Source organism: Puma concolor, chromosome C1 (genome assembly GCF_028749965.1).
Source record: "Puma concolor isolate L17-30 chromosome C1, mPumCon1.1.hap2, whole genome shotgun sequence".
NCBI lineage: Eukaryota > Metazoa > Chordata > Mammalia > Carnivora > Felidae > Puma > Puma concolor.
The window spans coordinates 132,694,911-132,715,916 of NC_141674.1; the positions used below are offsets into that span (position 1 = coordinate 132,694,911).

At 34.0% G+C, this 21,006-nt stretch overlaps 1 protein-coding gene across 4 annotated transcripts in view; it reads right to left on the bottom strand.

Moving 5' to 3' along the window:
* LRP1B (LDL receptor related protein 1B) overlaps positions 1 to 21,006 on the bottom strand; it is a 1,907,075-nt gene that overhangs the window by 336,198 nt on the left and 1,549,871 nt on the right. For all 4 annotated transcript variants that reach the window (XM_086718488.1, XM_025932005.2, XM_086718489.1 and 1 more), the window contains exons 42-43: positions 17,028 to 17,217; positions 13,141 to 13,345 (exon numbers count right to left, since the gene is read on the bottom strand). In XM_086718488.1, the coding sequence (XP_086574614.1) occupies positions 13,141 to 13,345; positions 17,028 to 17,217 (395 nt within the window). The remainder of the gene's footprint in view (positions 1 to 13,140; positions 13,346 to 17,027; positions 17,218 to 21,006) is intronic.

The window sequence follows — 21,006 nt, forward strand, 5'->3', positions numbered from 1 at the left end:
TTAAAAACAGATCTTTTTTTACTGATTTTTTTCTAATTTTTGAAAAGATTTTTTTCCCCTGATCTACTGATTAGTTATGGATTACATAATTTTCCCTTGATGAACTAAATGATTTGTAAGTCATACACCAGTATTTTTCAAATTTCTACAATGCTTAAGCCCGTAGTACACAATCTTTAAAAAATAGTTTTCTTGGGGTGCCTGGGTGGCTTAGTTGGTTAAGTGTCTGACTCTTGATCTCAGCTCAGGTCTTGATCTCAGGGTCGTGAGGTCAAGCCCCATGTTGGTTGGACTCCATGCTAGGCATGAAGCCTACTTCAAAAACAGAAAACAAAACAAAACACTCTGCTATTTTCCTCATTGAAGATTTACAATGTGCATGAGAATATTAAAAGCTTTAAGATACAATGCAGTAAATAACAGTTTCCCTGGGGACATTTGATCTCTCTCTCTCTCTCTCTCTCTCTCTCTCTCTCTCTCTCTGTCTCTGTCTCTCCCTCTCTCATTCCACCTGCATTTCTTTGCTGTCATTTGTTTCACCCAAAATTAAACAAACAAACAAACAAACAAACAAACAAAAACCACACAATTATGCAAAGGAAATGTTCTTTTCTGCAATTATTATTTCTCTGGCCACTCCTTGATTTTGCCTTGTCTCTACCTTTTTTGACTTTACAGGTTGAAATGTTTCATGTCTCTACTTGATATTTCATGGTCAGAATCTTAAGTCTTTCAAAGAAGTTTTAAACCTTCATAACTTTACTTTCTACTTCCTAAATGTCATTCCTTTTAATCCCATGGTTTTCCCCATCATACATTTCTGCAGTGCCTTTTACAATACATGCCAAAATATAAAAAATAAAATTCATTACGTTGGTTTGCTGACCTGTTTAAAAAAACTATATACAAATTCAAAAGATATATATCAATCACATTAGTATGGTTGCCCAAGGGTAGCAAAATAGGAGTGAGGAATGAATAGGACACACACACACACACACACACACACACACACACAGAAGGAACAAGCACAGATGCTCAATTGAAGTCTAATGAATGATCTCAACTGGCTACATAGGAATTATTCAGATATGGAGCACTTAGCTTCTATGAGAATCTAAGAAGAAATCTGCTCTAAAAGGTATCCTTTGATTTCTAAGGCTTCAACTAAAAGGCACAGGCACAATTCAAATTAACAATTGATACTGGTCAAACATTTCTACATATAAGTTAGTTAAAAGATATAACTGAGAAAAACCAAAAGTCCTAAATGGATAGGGTATCAAAAAACTGTTCTGTTTATTCAACAGCAATCATATAACAAGATAGTTTCCAGTGTTGTAAGACGTCTATAGTATTAGGCTATATATTCCTAGAATATTTTTTCAGAATAAATATGATTCTTTTCTTCAAGGGAAATATGTTGCTATTAAATTTTTAAACTTAAGCCAGATTGCATCTTTGACCTTTTCTAAAGACAACAAGAGATGACCTAGCTCCCCACTTATACTCTTAGTCTTATAGTTCTATGGCTATATTAGTAACAGATTACAAAAACAGCTAATTAATCATTAAAATAGGCAATTAAAGGTATAATAGATATCCAGAAATTTAAGACAATTTATAAAATGGCATTCAGGAATAAATAGCTCATATTCTGGTTACAAAATAATAATTAAAATGTAAGAGACAGTGGATACTGTAAAGTATACAATTTAATGATAATTCCATGTCACTGACCACAAACACTATGGCATAGCAACCACAGGATCCTGATAACTGATAACAAAAGAATGAGGTAACTTTGGACCCATACATATGCCTTCATCCAATGAACATGGTAAAGTAATAGAACATAAAGACTGAAGGTAATGAAAATTGAGTTTTTATGTGTTATTTATTGGAGGATGGGTTACATACACCCAAGAAAACAAAAATTTTTCAGTGTTTTCTTTGCATTTCAAATTATCACGGTCAGGTCATCATGGAGAGCCATTTAACCAAGCAATTTTCTTAGATAATACCATTATTAAAGTAAACAAAGACATAGAAAATTCTACCTTTTTTGGTAAAGACTAACTCTAGCCCTAAATCCATGTGACATCTATAGAAAGGTCAGATCCTAACTGTTTCCTTAACTGCATGGAGACTTGAATTATATCTCGTGTATGCAAAAGTATTGTACAAAGTAAATTAACTTAACCGAAGTGGTAATGTCTATCTTGAAAATGACAATTTTAACTAAGAATTTCACTAAGTATTTGAAGTATTTTTCAGAGGAAAAAAAAAGAAAGAAAGAAAAACTGATTGGTTCAGGTTTATTTCAGAAGGGCCTAAATTGAGGCCTAAAAACAGAATTCATGAATAAATCTTGCCTTAAAAAGAAAAAAAAAATGCTTAAAACTAAAATAAGTTGTCTCATCAAGTACCTTCAGTGAAATCAAAAATGAAAATGTTCAAAGGTGTGCTTAGAGAATCATCTGGCAGAAATGGTGAGGTGGGGAGTGTTCATTATTAGGTATAAAAACAAATAACAGTTAAAATCAACACAAATAATGTTTTCTAATTTTGTGAAAATTAGAAGTCACTGCGAATTTAAATATGTAGAAAAGATGAGCCATGTCCTTAAATCTAATCAAGTGGATAAAATATATGTTCATTCAAAGATGGCTAACAATACCAAAATAAATATTTGACATTTCAATTATAATTCTTAATGTTGAGGTCAAATCTTATATTCAAAACAGAATTGCAATTATTAATTTACCTCCAACCTTTTCTGATTATGAAGACCTTAAATTCATACACAGAGGATTATTTAAAAAAAGAAAAAAAAAACTAGTCTTCTTTTTCTATAAAAGAGGACTTTAGGAACAGTGTCATGAGTTAAGTGCTAGTATCTACATTTGCCTTGGAACAGCCTTGAAAACATACAAACAAATAAATCAAACAAACAAACAAACAACAATCCACCCACAAGCCAGTATGCACAGAGATCAGTCTTCTTCCACTTACTACATTAAAATAAAACATTGTTCAGCTTATCTTCAAGTAAGAAATCTGTGACATAGGTAGCCTGGAAAAATCATTATCTTGAAAAATAATCACTCTGTCTTTAAGGAGGGATTATGGGGGAGAAATATTAGTTGGGACTTTTATGGCTTTTGGAAGGAAGTAGGGGAAGGGACACTTTTATAAATAGCTATTAAGTATTATTTTCATTGGCCTGAAATTTTGAGGTTCCTTATTATAATAATTTTAATGAAACTAAGATAAATGCAATAATGGAAAATTTGGAATCATCTAAGTCCTGTTTCCCCTGCATTTGCACTGAAACAGAGAGAGAGATGGCCAAGACAGCACACCCGCTCCCTCTAAAGTGGTTCCTAAACCACTGCATTTACTGAGTGGCCTCAGCTGAATGACACCCCAATGCAACTCCCATGCTGCTGCACCTAGCGGGCAGCATTGCCTAGGACCAGCATACCCTCAAAGCAGCTCCCCCTCACGGCATCCTGCAGGTGGCCTCAGCCTGGACTGGTGCTACCCCCAAAATGGCTCCTACTCCAGGGTGTGAGAGACAACCCCACCCACAAGTGTGCCCACAGCAGTCTCAACTCAGCCACAGGAGAATGGCACACAGGGGTTACCACTGGAGCACCTGATTCCAGTGACCAGAGGGGAATGTTCTTCTGGGCTCCATAGGATACCTTCCACATAAAGCCACTACTTTCAACACTAGGAGATATGTTGATCTACCCAATATATAGAAATAAACACAGAGAGTCAGGCAAAATGAGGAGACAGAGGAATATATTCTAATTAAAGAAAAAGAGGAAACCTCAGAGGAAAAAACAAAACAAACCAAAACAGAAACTAAACTGAATTGAGAAAAGCAATCTATCTAATAAAGAGTTCAAAGTAATGGTCATAAAGACACTCACAGAACTCAGAAGAAAGGATGAAAACGATGAGAACTTTAAGAAAGAGTCAGAGAGTATACTTTTAGAAATCAGAACTGAAGAATATAATATAAACATTTAAGAAATAATAGCTAAAACTTTCCTAATCTAGGGAAGGAAACAGACTTCTAGGTTCAGGAATCAGAGAGCTCCAAACCAAATGAACCCAAAGAAGTCTACACCAAGACATGTTATAATTAAAATGTCAAAATTTAAAAATGGAGAATCTTAAAAGCAATATGACAAAAGTAACTAGTTACATACAAGGCAACCCTAAGACAATCAGTGAATTTTTCAGCAAAAAATGTGTAGGCTGGAAGGGAGTAGCCCAATATATTCAAAGTGCTGGAAAAAACAAAACAAAAACAAAAACAAAATACCTTACAACCAAAAATACTCTACCTGGCAAGATTTTAATTCAGAATTGAAGGAGAGATAAAGAGTTTCTCAGACAAAGTTAAGGTAGCTCATCACAACTAAATCGGCCTTACAAAAAATGTGAAAGGGACCTCTTATTTTTTAATGTTTATTGATTTATTTTGAGAGAGAGTGGGGCAGAGAGAGAATCCCAAGCAAGTTCCATGCTGTCAGCACAAAGCCAAACCGAGGGCTTGATCTCATGAACCATGAGATCATGACCTAAGACGAAATCAAGAGTTGGATGCTTAACTGACTGAGCCACTCAAGCAGCCGACAGAGGGACTTCTTTAAAAAGAAGAAGAGGCCATAACTAGACATAAGAAAATTATAAAAGAAAAAAACTCTTAGTAAAGTAAATATATAATAAAGGTAGTAGATCAACCACTTATAAAGCTAGTATGAAGGGTAAATGACAAAAGGAATAAAATCAACTATAGGTACAGCAATTAGTTAAAGAATACACAGGGGCACCTGGGTGGTTCAGTTGGTTGAGCATCTGACTTTGGCTCAGGTCATGAGATCTCACAGTTCATGAGTTTGAGCCCCACATTGGGCTCGCTGCTGTCAATGCAGAGCCTGCTTCAGATCCTCTGTCTATTTCTCTCTCTGCTCCTCTTTCTTTCTCAAAAATAAACATTAAAAAAATACTCAAAATTTAAATATGTAAAGTATGACCTCAAAACTATAAAACATGGTTAGATAGTAATAACTTAGTGTTTTAGAATGTGTTTTGTATTTTTTAATTTTATTTAAAAATTTTTAAGTTTATTTATTTGAGAGTGAGACAGAGAGAGCAGGCAAAGGAGGGGCAGAGAGAAATGGAGAGAGAATCCCAAGCAAGCTCCATGCTGTCAGTGTGGAGCCTGATATGGGGCTTGAACCCACAAACCTCAGGATCATGACCTGAGCCAAAACCAAATGTCAAATACTTAACTGACTAAGTCACCCAGCTGCCCCTTTTTATTTTAGAGAAAGAGAGCATGAGTGAGTTGGGGAGAGGGGCAGAGAGAGAGAGAAATTATCTTTTTTTTTGGTCTTTTTTGAAAGGTTATTTATTTATTTTGAGAGACAGAAAAAGAGAGAGAGAGGTCACAAACATGGGAGGCGCAGAAAGAAAAGGAGAGAGAGAATCCCAAGCAGGCTCTGTGCTGTCAGTGAAGAGCCCTACATGGGGCTGGAACTCATCATAAACCATGAGATTATGACCTAAGCTGAAATCAAGAGTCAGATGCTTAATCGACTGAGCCATCCAGGCATCCCAAGAGAGAGAGAATCTTAAGTAGGCTCCACACCCATCACAGAGCCTGATGTGGGGCTCAATCCCACAACCTAGCGATCTTGACCTGAGCTAAAATCAAGAGTCAGACACCCAACAGACTGAGCCACCCAGGCACCCTTAGAATATGTTTGATCTTAAGGGACCCTCAACTTAAAGTAGACTTATTATATGTAATATATACTTCCCTATATTACATATATATTATATATTACATATATGTAATATATACACATATAATATATATGAAATATATACATATATAATATATATGTAATATATATATAATAGTGTAATATATATGAACACCAATGTAACCACAAATGAAAAACTATATAATTATACAAAAAAAATAAAGAGTAAGTAATTTAAACATGACACTAAAGAACATCAATCATAAGGGAAGAAAGCAAGAGAAGAAGAAAAGGACATGAACTACAAAAAACAGTTAGAAAACAATTAACAAAATGGCAATTACATACCTATCAATAATTACTATAATTACTACAAATGTAAATGTACTAAATGTGTCAATCAAAAGACATAGGATGGGTGGCATTGGTGGTACAATGTTGAGCATGGGGCACCTGGGTGGCTCAGTCGGTTGAGTGTCCGACTTCGGCTCAGGTCATGATCTCACCGTCCATGAGTTCGAGCCCCGCGTCAGGCTCTGTGCTGACAGCTCTGAGCCTGGAGCCTGTTTCAGATCCTGTGTCTCCCTCTCTCTCTGACACTCCCCCATTCATGCTCTGTCTCTCTCTGTCTCAAAAATAAAACGTTAAAAAAATTAAAAAAAAAAAAAAAGAAGAAAACAATTAACAAAATGGCAATTACATACCTATCAATAATTACTATAATTACTACAAATGTAAATGTAGTAAATGTGTCAATCAAAAGACATAGGATGGGTGGCATTGGTGGTACAATGTTGAGCATACTACCTTCCAAAAGACATAGGTGAATAGATTAAAAAAGAAAAGTTCCATGTCTATGTTGTCTACAAGACAGTCACTTCAGACCTACAGACATACAGGATGAAAGTAATGGGATGGAAAGAGATATCTCCATGCAAATGGAAGCAAAAAGAAATGTGGGTAACAATACTTATAGCAGACAAAAACAGACTTTAAAACAAACTATAACAAGAAACAAAGAGGACGTGACATAATGATAAAGGGATCAATCCCCCAAGAGAATATACCGATTGTAAATATCTATTCACCTAACACTGGAGGACCTAAAAATTTAAAGTAAATATTAACAGACATAAAGGGAGAAATTGACAGTAATACAGTCATAGTAGGAGATTTTAACACCCCAGATACACCAATGAATAGATTATCCAGACAGAAAATAAATAAGGAAACATTGGTCTTCAACTACATTAGACCAGATGGACTTCATAGAGATATACAGAACATTCCATCCCCAAACTGCCAAATATATTGCTTTCAAGTGCACATCAAACATTCTCCAGGATAGGTCACATGTTAGGCTACAAAACCAGTCTCAATAAGTTTAAGAAGTATTTTTCCTTACCACAATGGTAGGAAACTAGAAATCAGTTACAAGACAAAAAGTAAAATTTCACAAAAATGTACAGATTGAACAACGCTACTAACCAATGAGTCAATGAAGAAATTAAAGAGGAAATAAAAAAATACATGGGGACAAGTGAAAATGGACACAAAATACTCTAAAATCTATGGGACTCGGCAAACAAAAAAAAGTTCTAAGAGGGAAGTTTAGAAGCGATGCAGTCCTACCTTGAGAAACAAGAAAGCTTCAAATAAACACCTAACCATATATATATATATATATATATATATATATATATATATATATAGGAACCAGAAAAGAACAAACAAAGCCCAAAATTAGTAAAAGGAAGATAATAATAAACATCAGAGCAGAAATAAATGACATAAAGACAAAAAAATAGAAAAGATCAATACAACTCAAATAAAGTTCTTTAAAGGCTAAACAAAATTGAGGCATCTGGGTGACTCAGCAGGTTAAGCAACTGACTTTGGCTCAGGTCATGATCTCACTGCTCATGAGTTGGAGCTCTGCGTCAGGCTCTGTGTTGACAGCTCAGGGCCTGGAGCCTGCTTCGGATTCTGTGTCTCCCTCTCTCTCTGCCCCTCCCCTGCTCACGCTGCCTCTCTCTCTCTCTCTCAAAAAGAAATAAGCATTAAAAAAATAAGGAAGAAAAAGACTAAACAAAATTAATAATCTTTAGCCAAATTCATCAAGAAAAAAAAGAGGAGCTAAATACATAAAATTTGAAATCAAAGAGTCCAAGTTACAACTAACAACACAGAAATACAAAGGATTATAAGAGACTACTAAGAATAATTGTATGCCAACAAATTGGACAACCTAGAAGAAAAAGGATAAATTCCTAGAAATGTACAATCTTCTAAGACTGAATCAGAAAAAAAAATAGAAAAAATGTGAACAGAAGGATTACTAGCAATGAAACTGAATGAGTAATCAAAAACCTCCCAAAAAACATTTTACTAAACATATGAAGAACAGTTAATACCTATTCTTCTCAAACTATTCCAAAAAGTTAAAGAGGAAGGGATGCTTCCAAATTTATTCTACGAGGGCAGCAATATTCTGATACCAAAACCAGACAAAGGCACTGCAAAAAAAGAGAAAATTACAGCCCAATATACTTCATAAGCATACATGTCAAAATTCTCAACAAAATATTGAATTCAAATAAAAAGGGCAAGAGGACATGAATAGACAGACATGTTTTCAAAGAATATACAGATGTATGCCAAAACATACATGAAAAGATGCTCAACATCACTAATCATCAGGGAAATACAAATCAAAACCAGAATAAAATATTAGCTCATTCCTGCCAGAATGGCTAGTATCAAAAGCAAACAAACAAACAAACAAACAAGAAATATTAAGTGTTAGCAAGGATGTGGAGAAATGGAAATGGTCATGTGCTGATGGTGATGCAGCCAGTATGGAAATGAATATGGAGGTTCCTCAGAAAATTAAAAATAAAAATCCATATAATTCAGCAATTCCACTTCTGGGTATTTATCCAAAGAAAACAAAAACACTAATTTGAAAAGATATAGGCACCCATATGTTCATTGCAGTATTATTTACAATTGCCAAGATGTGTAAGCAACATAAGTGTCCATTGATGGATCACTGCATAAAGAATATGTGATATATATAAATATAAACATAAAAATAAATATAAATAATATAAATATGTGGTGGCAGTGAGAATATTTAAAATCTCTTTCAGCAGCTTCATACATAACAACACAGTATTGTTAAATACAGCCAGCTAGAAAGTATCCTGGTTTAGACAGGAGTGCAAAATGGAGAGGTGAAATCTTTACTAGGTATATAACTCAACCATAAAAAAGAACAATCTTGTGCCTGTTGTGAAAACATAGATGGACCTAGAGGGCATTATGCTACATGAAATAAGTCAGAGAAAGTCAAATACTGTCTGCTCCCATTTACATGTGGAACCTAAAGAACAAATCATCAAACAAAACAAAAATAGACTCACAGAATAGACAAAATCTTTAAAAGAGTTAATAAATAGTCTCTAGATTAAATTTTGAAAACAACATTAGAGGATTTTAAAAATCTATTGTTCATTGTATTACCAAAACATTACATTTATCTTAAATTAAGTAGAAATCAATGAAAATAAAGATAAGGAAATCTAGATGGCTATAAGAATGCAATAAATTTTGAAATATTTTCTCAGTTTTTGGGTCCGATAGTTTTTTTTTGATGATGATGATAAAGCTACTTTATGGAAGAAGTAGAGGTAAAATATATGTAATTCTTTGTTATTTGAGACAAAATTGGTTGGTGTCCTATGCAGGAATAAAACCATAACCGTTAAACTAATGCTCTCTTGCCAACACTTAACATCTCTACAGGAAAGAAACCTTTTTTCCCCAATTTTATTGAAATATAATTAACATATAATATTGTGTAAGTTTAAAGTACAAGATGATGATCTGATATTGTATATGTTGCAAAATGATTACCACAATGAGTTTAGTTAATACATCGATCACCTCATATAGTTAGAATTTGTATATGTGTGTGATGGTGGTGAGAATATTTAAAATCTCTTTCAGCAACTTCAAATATACAATACAATATTCTTAACTATAGCCAGCCAGAAAGTATACTGGTTTATACAGGGATACAAAGTGGAGAGTTTAAACTTTAGGCATATATATATATATTTTTTAATGTCAAAAGAAATCCTTTAAGTTATATTAGAGATCTGATGACTGAACCCCTTAGAGTAACTATAATTACCATACATAAGAATATACTGTGGGGATAAAAGCAAAGAGGTATATAAAAAAAATAAATTGAAGTGGATTAAGCATTACTATAAGGCACTATGGAAGCATTTTCTGTATCAGGACATAGGAGAAAATAATACCACATCCAGACAATTATTTTCCTGTTTTCCTATTTTTTTGAAATGCATTATCGAATAAGTTCATTTAGAGTTTCTTTGGTGTATTCTGAGGGGTATACTTTTTGTATTTTATCCTCATAATAACCCTGAAAGTTAGGTAGAGTTAGTTTCGCATATTGGAAAACTAAAATTTATGAAGATTAATGATTTGCTTGAGGTCACGTGGCCTTTATTTTTATTTTTTTTTTTACTGATGATAGCAAATTTTCATCTAATAGCTACTATTTTATTTTGTTAAAAAATGTATTTAATTTATTTAAGCTAAGAAGAAAAGAAATACAATTTACCCATTTCTCCCATCTTCAGCCACCTCTTGTAACCACCAATCTGTTCTCTGTATCTGTGAGCATGTTTTTTAAATACATTTTTATTGTGGATATTAACTTTGTTAATAACGAATATATGTGTACAAGGGAAGAAGGAACATAGTTGCAGAAAATGGGGTAGAAAAACCCAGAGGAGATCTTCCAAACCAAGGCATGAGGCAAAGGCCCTAGGGATAAAAAAATATTATCTTGATACAGAGCAGCTGAACATGATGAGCACTGAAAGAAATCTGTGGAAGTAAAGAATACTCTAAGGTGAAAAACCTCAGGCAGGACAGCAGGCAACATAAGCATGGCCACTCATAAGTATGGCCACTAAAGCTGTGCTTACACAAATAACATAGCCATGTTGTCCCTCTCCGCAACTCAACTACCCTCACAAACAAAATAAGTAGGCTGCTGCTGCTGCTGCTTCCTCTCCTTTTTTTTTTTTTTTTTTTTGTAGGCTGCTTCTTAAAGTCACTGAACGATACACAATATCCTCTGGTGTGAATATGTAAAAATATGACTTCTATGAGGTTGTTTTGTTAGTTTTTTTTTATGATTCCACATGTAAGAGAGGTCATAAAATATTTGTCTTTTGCTGACTTATTTCACTTAGCAGAAGGCCCTCAAGTTCCATCCACACTGTTGCAAGTGGCAAATATCACTCTTTTTGATGGCTGAATAATATTCCATTGTACAAATATACCATATTTCTTTATTCATTCGCCTATGGATGGACGCTTGGGTTGCTACCACATCTTGCCTTTTGTAAATAATGCTGCAATCAACATAGGGGTCCATATACCTTTTCAAATTTGTATTTTTGTTTTGTTGGTTTAAATACTCAGAATTGCTCGATTATGTGGTATTTCTATTTTTAATTTTTTGAGGAACCTCCATACCATTTTCCATAGTGGCTGCACCAATTTACATTTTCAACATCAGTACATAGTATTCCTCTTTATCTACATCCTCTCCAACACTTATTTCTTGTCCTTTTGTCACGAGCCATTCTAACAGGTAAGAGGTAATATCTCATTGTGGTTTTGATTTGCATTTTTCTGATGATTAATAATGTTGAGCATCTTTTCATATGTTTGTTGACCATCTGTATATCTTTTTGGGAAAAATGTTTATTCCATTCTTCTGCCCATTTTTCTTAATCAGATTGTTTGTATTTTTGCTATTGAGTTGTGTGAGTTTCTCTTATTTTGGAGATTATCTCACATGGATTTTAATGGGAAAAGATAGATCAAGAATTTGATTACAGCTATTGCCTTTACACAAATTGAACTCATCAGGTCTTAGGTCATTATTCTCATGTTCCTTAAGCACTCAACTGTCCTACATCAGTACTACGCAAAGTACTCACTCCACAATTAGATGAGGTACCTGTACTAGAATGTAAATCAATATATTTCTTCTTTATTCAAGAAACTCTCTATCACTCTCTGTTTCTGCCTCTCTCTCTCTCTCACACACATAGACATAAACATATCTATAGCTACATATATCAATACATATTCATATATGTGTATATATAATTAGTTGCACAGGGAAATTTTTCTGTATCTATAATATATTAATATATATTGCATATTTATACACATACATAATATACAGGCATATATGTATATATCTTTATAGGTATACCTTCGATTAAATTAAACCGTACGCTTAATGATAGAGATTAGGCATTAACAAACTATGGCATGCTAGCTGATTGCTTGTTTGTGTAAATCAAGTTTTACTGAAATACTGTCACACCCATTCATTTACATATTCCCTACATCTGCTTTTAGTACTTTGAGGCATTATAGTTGTGTAGAGACAATATGGCACACAAAGCTTAAAATATTTACTATGTGGCCCTTTAGGAAATGCAATGGAGGAGTAAAGAGCCTCAGGATCATTTTGTCCTTCAGGCATGCACCAGGCTGGGGCTGAACAGGTAAAGGTTTCTCCAGCCCTATTACCACCAAGATCTCAACTTCCTGAGCCCTGAGCATTCCCAGTTTCCAAAGACTACTTCCAAAGACTACTTCCAAAGACTACTAGGGTAAGCGGGGAAACGCTAGACTCTGACTATTCTATGGGCCCTAAATACCTGCTGTAAAGGCTCTACAGGGGCAGCATAAAGACTGTTCCATTAACATTATTTGGAACTCAGAGGAAAGAGAGAACATGCATGACTATGAAAGGATTCCCATTCTTCTCTCTTCAAAACTTTTTGGGTTGCTTTATGGACCCAAGCACAGAAAGAGGATTATTTTCTTCTTTTCCAATGTTCTTTTATCCTAGGGCAGCAAACCAATTTCATTTCACATTAAAAAACAAACAAACAAAAAAAAAAACAAAAAAAACTAATAATAAAGCTTATGCAATCACTCTACCAATTCCATTTCAATTAATAATTAGGAAAAACTCAGTTATTGTTTCTCTAGAATAAAGTTTGTAAGAGACTGTCTCTATGGTAGCAAATGCACTTGAACAAATTTTTCAAAATATTATCCACAGTCTTCTTGTTCATTTTATATTCAATTGGATTGGTTCAAACAATTCCATATTTTGAAATCCCTTGACAGGCATATTTCAGACAAGCATAAAGCATATTTCTTTCAAATGTATAATTGCTTAAATCTATAATCAAGAAATTCTCAGTTAACTTACGTATCTCTGGGATCCATCATATTCACACCTTTCAATTTTTCCTAGGCTGCCATCTGAGAAATACAGCTTCTCTGCACGGTGATCAATGGTGAGACCATTTGGAGTGAGTATGTCGGTACTGACCACCACTTGAGCATTTTTTCCCGTTAGGGTGGATCTCATGATACTTGGATGCTGTTCATTCCAGTTGGTCCAAAACATTAAGCTAATTAAAATAAAAATTGTGATAATATATTAAAACTTTCATTAACAATAGAGACATTAGGAACATGGTGATGTCAAGCTATTTAAAAAGAAGCAAAGAGGGGCGCCTGGGTGGCGCAGTCGGTTAAGCGTCCGACTTCAGCCAGGTCACGATCTCGCGGTCCGTGAGTTCGAGCCCCGCGTCGGGCTCTGGGCTGATGGTTCGGAGCCTGGAGCCTGTTTCCGATTCTGTGTCTCCCTCTCTCTCTGCCCCTCCCCCGTTCATGCTCTGTCTCTCTCTGTCCCAAAAATAAATAAAAAACGTTTAAAAAAAAAAAAAAAAAAAAAAAAAAAAGAAGCAAAGAGATGGGGCGCCTGGGTGGCGCAGTCGGTTAAGCGTCCGACTTCAGCCAGGTCACGATCTCGCGGTCTGGGAGTTCGAGCCCCGCATCAGGCTCTGGGCTGATGGCTCGGAGCCTGGAGCCTGTTTCCGATTCTGTGTCTCCCTCTCTCTCTGCCCCTCCCCCGTTCATGCTCTGTCTCTCTCTGTCCCAAAAATAAATAAACGTTGAAAAAAAAAAAATTAAAAAAAAAAAAAAAAGAAGCAAAGAGACTTGTCTCAATTCTATGACCCTTAACAAAGTCTAAATAAAAGTGGAAATATATATTTATATATGCATATATGTTTTTCTCAGTTTCTTAAAAAAACCTGGAAACTATTTCTGAGAAATAATTATCTTGCACATTCTCTCAAATAACAATTAAATTGAGTCAGTTTGATGTACAGTAAGAATTTATTTAAATCACACACAAAACAGTTATCTTAAATTTTCTATGAATTGCAAATGTATTCTAAATTATTAATATCATGTTTCAGCAGATTGAGTAAATTGTTTTAGATATCATTCTTAACCTATTTCTTTTCTTTAATTGGTAAATATCAATATCTCTTTTCCTTCCTGGTTTGCTTTTAAATTTTGCATTGTCCTTTGTATATGCTTTAGAGAAATACAATTAATAAACTCCTATATTTCTTTAGTTTCTTTTTTTTTCTCTTGTCTCTTTGTCAATGTGATTTTTCTATAAATAACAGTATTGCTTTTGGAATTTCAGAGGTTATTCTCAACTCCCTAAACATATTATCTATTACTTACAGATTTTATAGAATGATTTACATCAATGTCTGTCAATCTATTCTTTGAGGAAGCCTTTACAAGTCACTGTTAAGAGTAGAGAGTCTATAGAGTTCCAGTTTCTAATCCCTATTTTTACTGAAATATTTTTTCTTTCTATTCTTCTACCTATAAGACTGTCCCTAAGAGTTTATTTGAAGACTGATTATTGCCGTTTAGAATGATAGGAAGGAAGGAAGGAAGGAAGGAAGGAAGGAAGGAAGGAAGGAAGGAAGGAAAGAAGGAAGGAAAGAAGGGGAAAGGAAGAACTGAAGAAAGGAGAAAAAGGGAGAGGTTGACAGGCAGCCCTCTTTAAATATCTGAAAAAAATATGCTTAATATATACTGACAGAGAAAAACTATTTAATATTTACAGTAAGATCGTATATACTATTCCTATGTGTAATCATTTAAAGGTCATGCAGAATTATAGCCAACAAAATTTTCAATATGTGGTTTTTTAATATTATGCAAATATTTACTACTGAACAATATTCAAATTCACAACAAAATCTTTCTACTTGCTAATTTAAAATATAACCACTACCAATTAAGAAAAGCTGGGTCACCTATGCTCTTTGTTAAAATATTTCATAGCCTTTTCTATGCTAGAACACTAGCATAAAAGTGTTCTAAGTGAGCAAGTATCAAAATTTTTTGTCATATGAATGAGTAAATTTGCAAAAAACAAATGACATTCCACTTTCTTAAATTATGCAGTTTTATCCACACACTGACTTTTAAAAGAATAAAAATAAAACATTAGTTAAATAAAGCATTTATAATGTATGCATAAAGTATTAAATACATAAACAGTTTACCTGCAGTATTTTCCTAAATTATTGGCTTTAGAATTACAGAATTTCTGAGGTATTAGTGTTTCTTTAATTCAACTTTTATTTCAAAAATAAAACAGAGGCCAGAGAGCTTGAGTGATTAAGATTGTAGGAACTGAATCAAATTTTGGACTCAAATAGTTTTTTTTTTTACCCAGAATTTAAGATTTTGTTTTAAAATTTCTGTTAACTGACATTTTCAACGGTGATTTGAAAATGTCATTGATAGGCATAATGAGAAAATGTTTTTATACTTGAAACTTTAGTTCTATGAAATTCTACAATTAAAACATGTTGGTGTGTTTGATTATAATTTACAGTTCACTATATGCAAGATGAAAGTGTAATTTTAGCTTATGTAATAAATACTGTATGAAACTGATCACTTATAATATTATCAGTGATCTCTCTTATGTTTATTTCAAAATCGTCTAAGAAATCCCTTTGATTAGCTGTAGGACAGTTAAAATTGTGCTAAGATTCTCCTGGTGAACCGTCAGGATCCATACAGTCAATTCAAAACCAAACTGTATAGTGACAGGTCAATGCTGTAGCAGAGCTAGCTTTGCCCAGGCACCAGAAGGGCTGTACCCATCTGAACTGTCACTGGAGCTGTGTGGGGAATCAACTTGCAACCTTCAGAGTCTTCATTTCTGAGATGAAAGTTTCAAGTAAATTGTATAATCTCATCTTCTAGCTCTGTAAGTGTCTGGATTTAGTGATTCACACACTGAGTAGTTTATGCACTTCTTTCAAGTGGTCAGGGTCAGTGTTTATCAGTAATTGTTTTATTTATTCTTCATTTTTTTTACCACATGTAAAAAGAGCTCTTCTGTTTCTATTTAGTGACAGCCAAATTAGTCTGATCTTTATTTGTTTAATTTAAGAACAAAAGGACTTTCTAGTTGTTAACAAATGTTCTTAACATTGTAAGAAAGTAGAAATACACGGGTATCTTTTTTCTACATAACCCAAGCTTTGTTCTTCTTTGTTGTATAATTGCTTCCTTATGGCATCCCCCTGAAACATGAATTTCTTCTAATTTGCTTAGTTTTTATTCACTCTATTTTATAGCCTGAGCATTTTCTCTTGTCATGAATTCTTCATAAGTATTACTATAAATGCCTACACAGTATAATATCAAACACATGTGGACAATTTAGTCTGTTGTCAAGTATCTACTGTTGAAAATATAGCTGCACACAAAGATATGTTGTTGTTGTTTGTTTTCTCTGCATTTCGATTGGAGAGATCCCTAGTTATTGAAATTACTTAATTAAATTACACAAAAACATGTGAATATGTTTTTATACATGTGAATATTTTAGGTTTTAATACATGTGAATATTTTTTTTTCACATTTATCATTTCAATCAGCTATGCATGGATGTATTCTTCATATATACTTTTCCCTCACAATATTGTCTCTATTTTTCCTTTCATCATTTAAATTTGCTTTTGCTCGAATTCTGATCGAGTTGATACCTGGCACTTCACAAGTCCAGATTCTAATTATTCACATTTACGATGCTCATATTACAAAAAAAAAAAAAAAAAAAAAAAAAAAGTTTTATGAAGTGAGGAAAAGAACACTTCAAAGAAAACCTGTGTTTTTAAAGTTAATTCTTTTAAAAATTAACATCACTTCGATGATCTTTGACTTATAATGAAGAAATAACAATTCACTGTTTCTTACTTTTGGCATTCATCCAGGGCTAGCACATGTGGGTGGTCATCTTCTGACATGGCAATGACTGCTTCCCTGTCAAATGCTCCTGGCCGAGTCTGGTCCACTGTGTGTCTGGTGATGGATGAGGTAGTGGAGCTGGTCCAGTACAGTGTATCCCAGGCTCTGTGATAAGCAAGTCCTTCGACAGAACCTACATCTGATGGGGGAAAGAAAAGAATAAATTTATGCTTTTGCCGACAAGACATGGTTTTTGGACAGAAGAGGCATTTAAAATATACAGTAACACCTTGCATTGTGAGTAACTTGTTCTGCTAGTGCTCCACAAAACAGGCAAACATTTCTAACACATTCGAACTTGATAAACAAGTGATGCCTTGCAATACCAGTAGTACATGACGCTGAAGGTCAGGTGATCCCAAGGGAGACAATGGTTTGTGAAATTTGCTTTGATATGTGAGTACTTTGGATTACAAGCATGTTTCTGAAACAAGTTATGCTTGCAAACCAAGGTTTTACTATATTTGTATATCTATATGCAATTTTAGCAATAATTTCTTCACACACTTTCCAGAATAAAAATAGAATAATTTTGATGCCTACGAATGATAGCTGACTACACACAGAAAACTGAGCTATGAAGTGGTATATTTGTCACAAGAGCAGTTTTTGTAAAATGATGTCATTAAAGACCGAATGTTTTCACCCCTCTCCCTTAAAAAACTCAATTAGGCAATTGATTTTTATTTAAGAAAACGGTGTCTCTTTTTTTCATAACTTTCAATATGTATACAGTGTGCAACAATTTAGACATGCTTTTGAAAATAGTGTTAGAGATACCTGCAAGGCACAACCATAATGAATTTTATCTTAAAACTATATCTGAAGACATAAAGTAAAAGTAAACATATAAAAAACTACAACAATATCAAAAAGACAAGCCCAACATCACGCTTCCAACTATCATACAACGGTAGAGACTTTTTTAGGAAGTTAATGTAGTAAGTTCTTAGACCCAATTCAACTAATGTGATATAAAAACAAAAGAAAATGAAATAAATTACCAGCTAAGGTGTGCTTTAAATGCTGCCAGAAAAGATAAATGGTAGTATGTAGATTTCAATACATAAAAGTGACAATGTGAAAAACAAGAGTAATTATTTCTTAAAACTGTGTTCCAAATTACTTGGATAACACAAGATAGCTGTTTTATTTTTCAGAGGTGCTTTGAGTACCTTTTTTAGTATAACCAAATTATTACAGTTTTCCCTTCATGTTGTCTGTTTTCCTCAGTTATTATTCTTAGCTTGCTTAATTTCAGGAAGAATATATATAGCTTTGGCAGTCATGCTAAGAAATTAAAATTATAACAGGCAGAGCTTTTCTTCTGTTTTTCTCTCAAAGAATCTCAGAAAGGAATTATTCACTTCTTCTAAATATAGGTAGATAAAAAAGGGTTTTTACAGGTTTAAGATGTGTAGTTGGATGGTTAATAGGACTTATTAGGAGTGCAAACCATATTAAAGTCTTTTGAACGAGATTTCTTTAAGGTGATTAAGTTTTCTTATTCGTTGTTGTTTTTCTTGCACACAAGAGAGAAAAAATCCACCAACAATAATACTACAGCTACCATTTACTGGGCATTGCCTTTCTGCTAGGAATTGTGCTGTTTTGCATACATCACTTTATCTGTAAAGTTACTCTGTGAAGTTTGTTTTATTCTTCGTCTTGTCCTAAGATGGTCACAGGACTGATGGAGTTAAAGATGTTTTACACGGTTTCATCTACTCTCAAAAGCCTGTATTCTTTCACAATACCATTTAGAGATGAGTACACAGCCCCTATCACCTATTCTCAATCCACACAAAGCTGGATCCAAACAATCAACTCATTAGTTTCAGCTGGTCTGATTCCAGGTGAATTGTATAACCAGTCAGTTACTATAAGTGGCCTCCTCTCATACATTCAATAGAACAATTTATAAGAGATGGATGTGGGTGATTTGTATGGAAACCTAGGCCAGAGATGATGGAGAAAAATTCTTATACATAATCACAATAAAATCTTTATAGAAATCATATGGTGTTTCTACTTGAGGTGAGTATGTGGGAGGTTGGTAATGGTCAAAGGTGCTTCAGTTATTAATTAAAAAATCATCCACTCCACTGTATTTTTTTTCAATTTTTTTTAAGTTTTATTTATTTATTTTGAGAGACACTGAGAGCATGCAAGCGAGGTAGGGACAGAGAGAGTGGGGAGAGAGAGAGAATCCCAAGCAGGCCCTGCACCATCAGCATAGAGTCCAATGTGGGCTCGAACTCATGAATTGTGAGATCATGACTCAAGCCTAAGAGTTGGATGCTCAACTGACTGAGCCACCCAGGTGCCCTGTTTTGTATTTTTTACACTTTCAAATCATGTCAGAAATGAAGCTAACTCTACTAGTAGTGTGAACAGAATTTCGCTCCTGCACCATTCACAAACAGAGTGAGAAAGAGCATAGCTCTAAAAAAGTCCATGCAAATCAGAACCATTCATCTACCCTCATTCTGTATTGCCCTTTGTCTACTGCCTTTGACAAATCTTCATGGCCACTTTTTCCCTGCTATATCAGAAAAAAAAAAAAAGCCTGGTATCAATACTGAGATGAAGCCGATGCTTCTTTTCCATTGCTGACATAGTTCCAGGTTTACTGGAGTACATAATACACCATATTGTCCAGGTACAATCTCTTTCATCTTATTTTTGTAATAGATGACAACCTGTCAGTACCCTTAATCATAATCTGCTGCTACATTTTAAAGTATTTCAAAATGTATTTTTTCTCAAAACGGTATCTAACTCTCTATAAAAATTGTACTTGTCATGAACTAATAGCCAAATAAAGACATACATAAAATTAAAATTCATGAAAAATATTCCATTGAGATAACAAGGCATTCATGTCATTTTTATGATGCTTTCACACAATGTGGGGTTGTGTGTGTTTGTCTGTTTGTGTGTGTGTGTGTGTGTGTGTGTGTGTGTGTGTCTATGTGTGAATTTGAACACTAAGGTTCCTGAATCAGTTGAACAGGTAGAATAAGAACTTTGAGTTATTGGTCCTGGCAGATACTATGTAGTTTGAAAATTAAAGTAAAATGCCTATCTATTCTAAAATATTAAACAAAGTTAAACATCCTTTAGAACTCAAGGATGTAGAATAGGCATAATTTAAAAAAAAGACTAACTATAACAGTTCTATTTTTTTCAGTTCCATACTCTTTCCTCAGCAAAATAATTATACTGAAAGTGTGAGGCATAACCAAGTAAAAATACTACCATTCACATGCACTTAAAAAAAAAAAAAAAGTGAAAGAGTTTCCCTTCCCTCCCATCATCCTTTGAGCTGGGAATTAAGTTTGGTTAGGCATGAATGAGGTCCTTATACATTTTTGTAGAAGTAAGGAGAGAAGGTCAGCTCATTCAAGATACAAGGCAGGCAACATAACTCAGAACCATGGCTATAGTTAATTTCCTGGATTCTAATTTCCCCAGAAATGGGTAAGGAAATTGATCCTACTAGCCTGGCACAGTAACACTCACAGCTAATCTGACAGCTACCCAGAGGACTTCATGGAGAACATACCTTCATCTCCTCACCACTAAAGAAGGGACAACTCTGTCTTATCTTTTCAATGTTTGGGATAAGAGCTTACAAAATGGGAAAGGCAATGAAGGATGTTTTTGGGAGGGAGCTACATGAATTGTCATTCATCTGGAACAAAATTAAATTATGTAGCCAAATTAACAGAAAATAATATTTATCTTAAGGATATGCTACAACTGCAAAGCATCATAATGGCCTCTCCTGTTGAAAGCGTACTATTCTCTTTCTTACTGGCTTATTTACTAAAGCCATTAAGTATCAGAAAGGTTGCTGTTTGTAATTATATCAGTAGTATAAAGCATCCTAATTTTGTCTGCCGGATCTAAAGACAGAGAATCA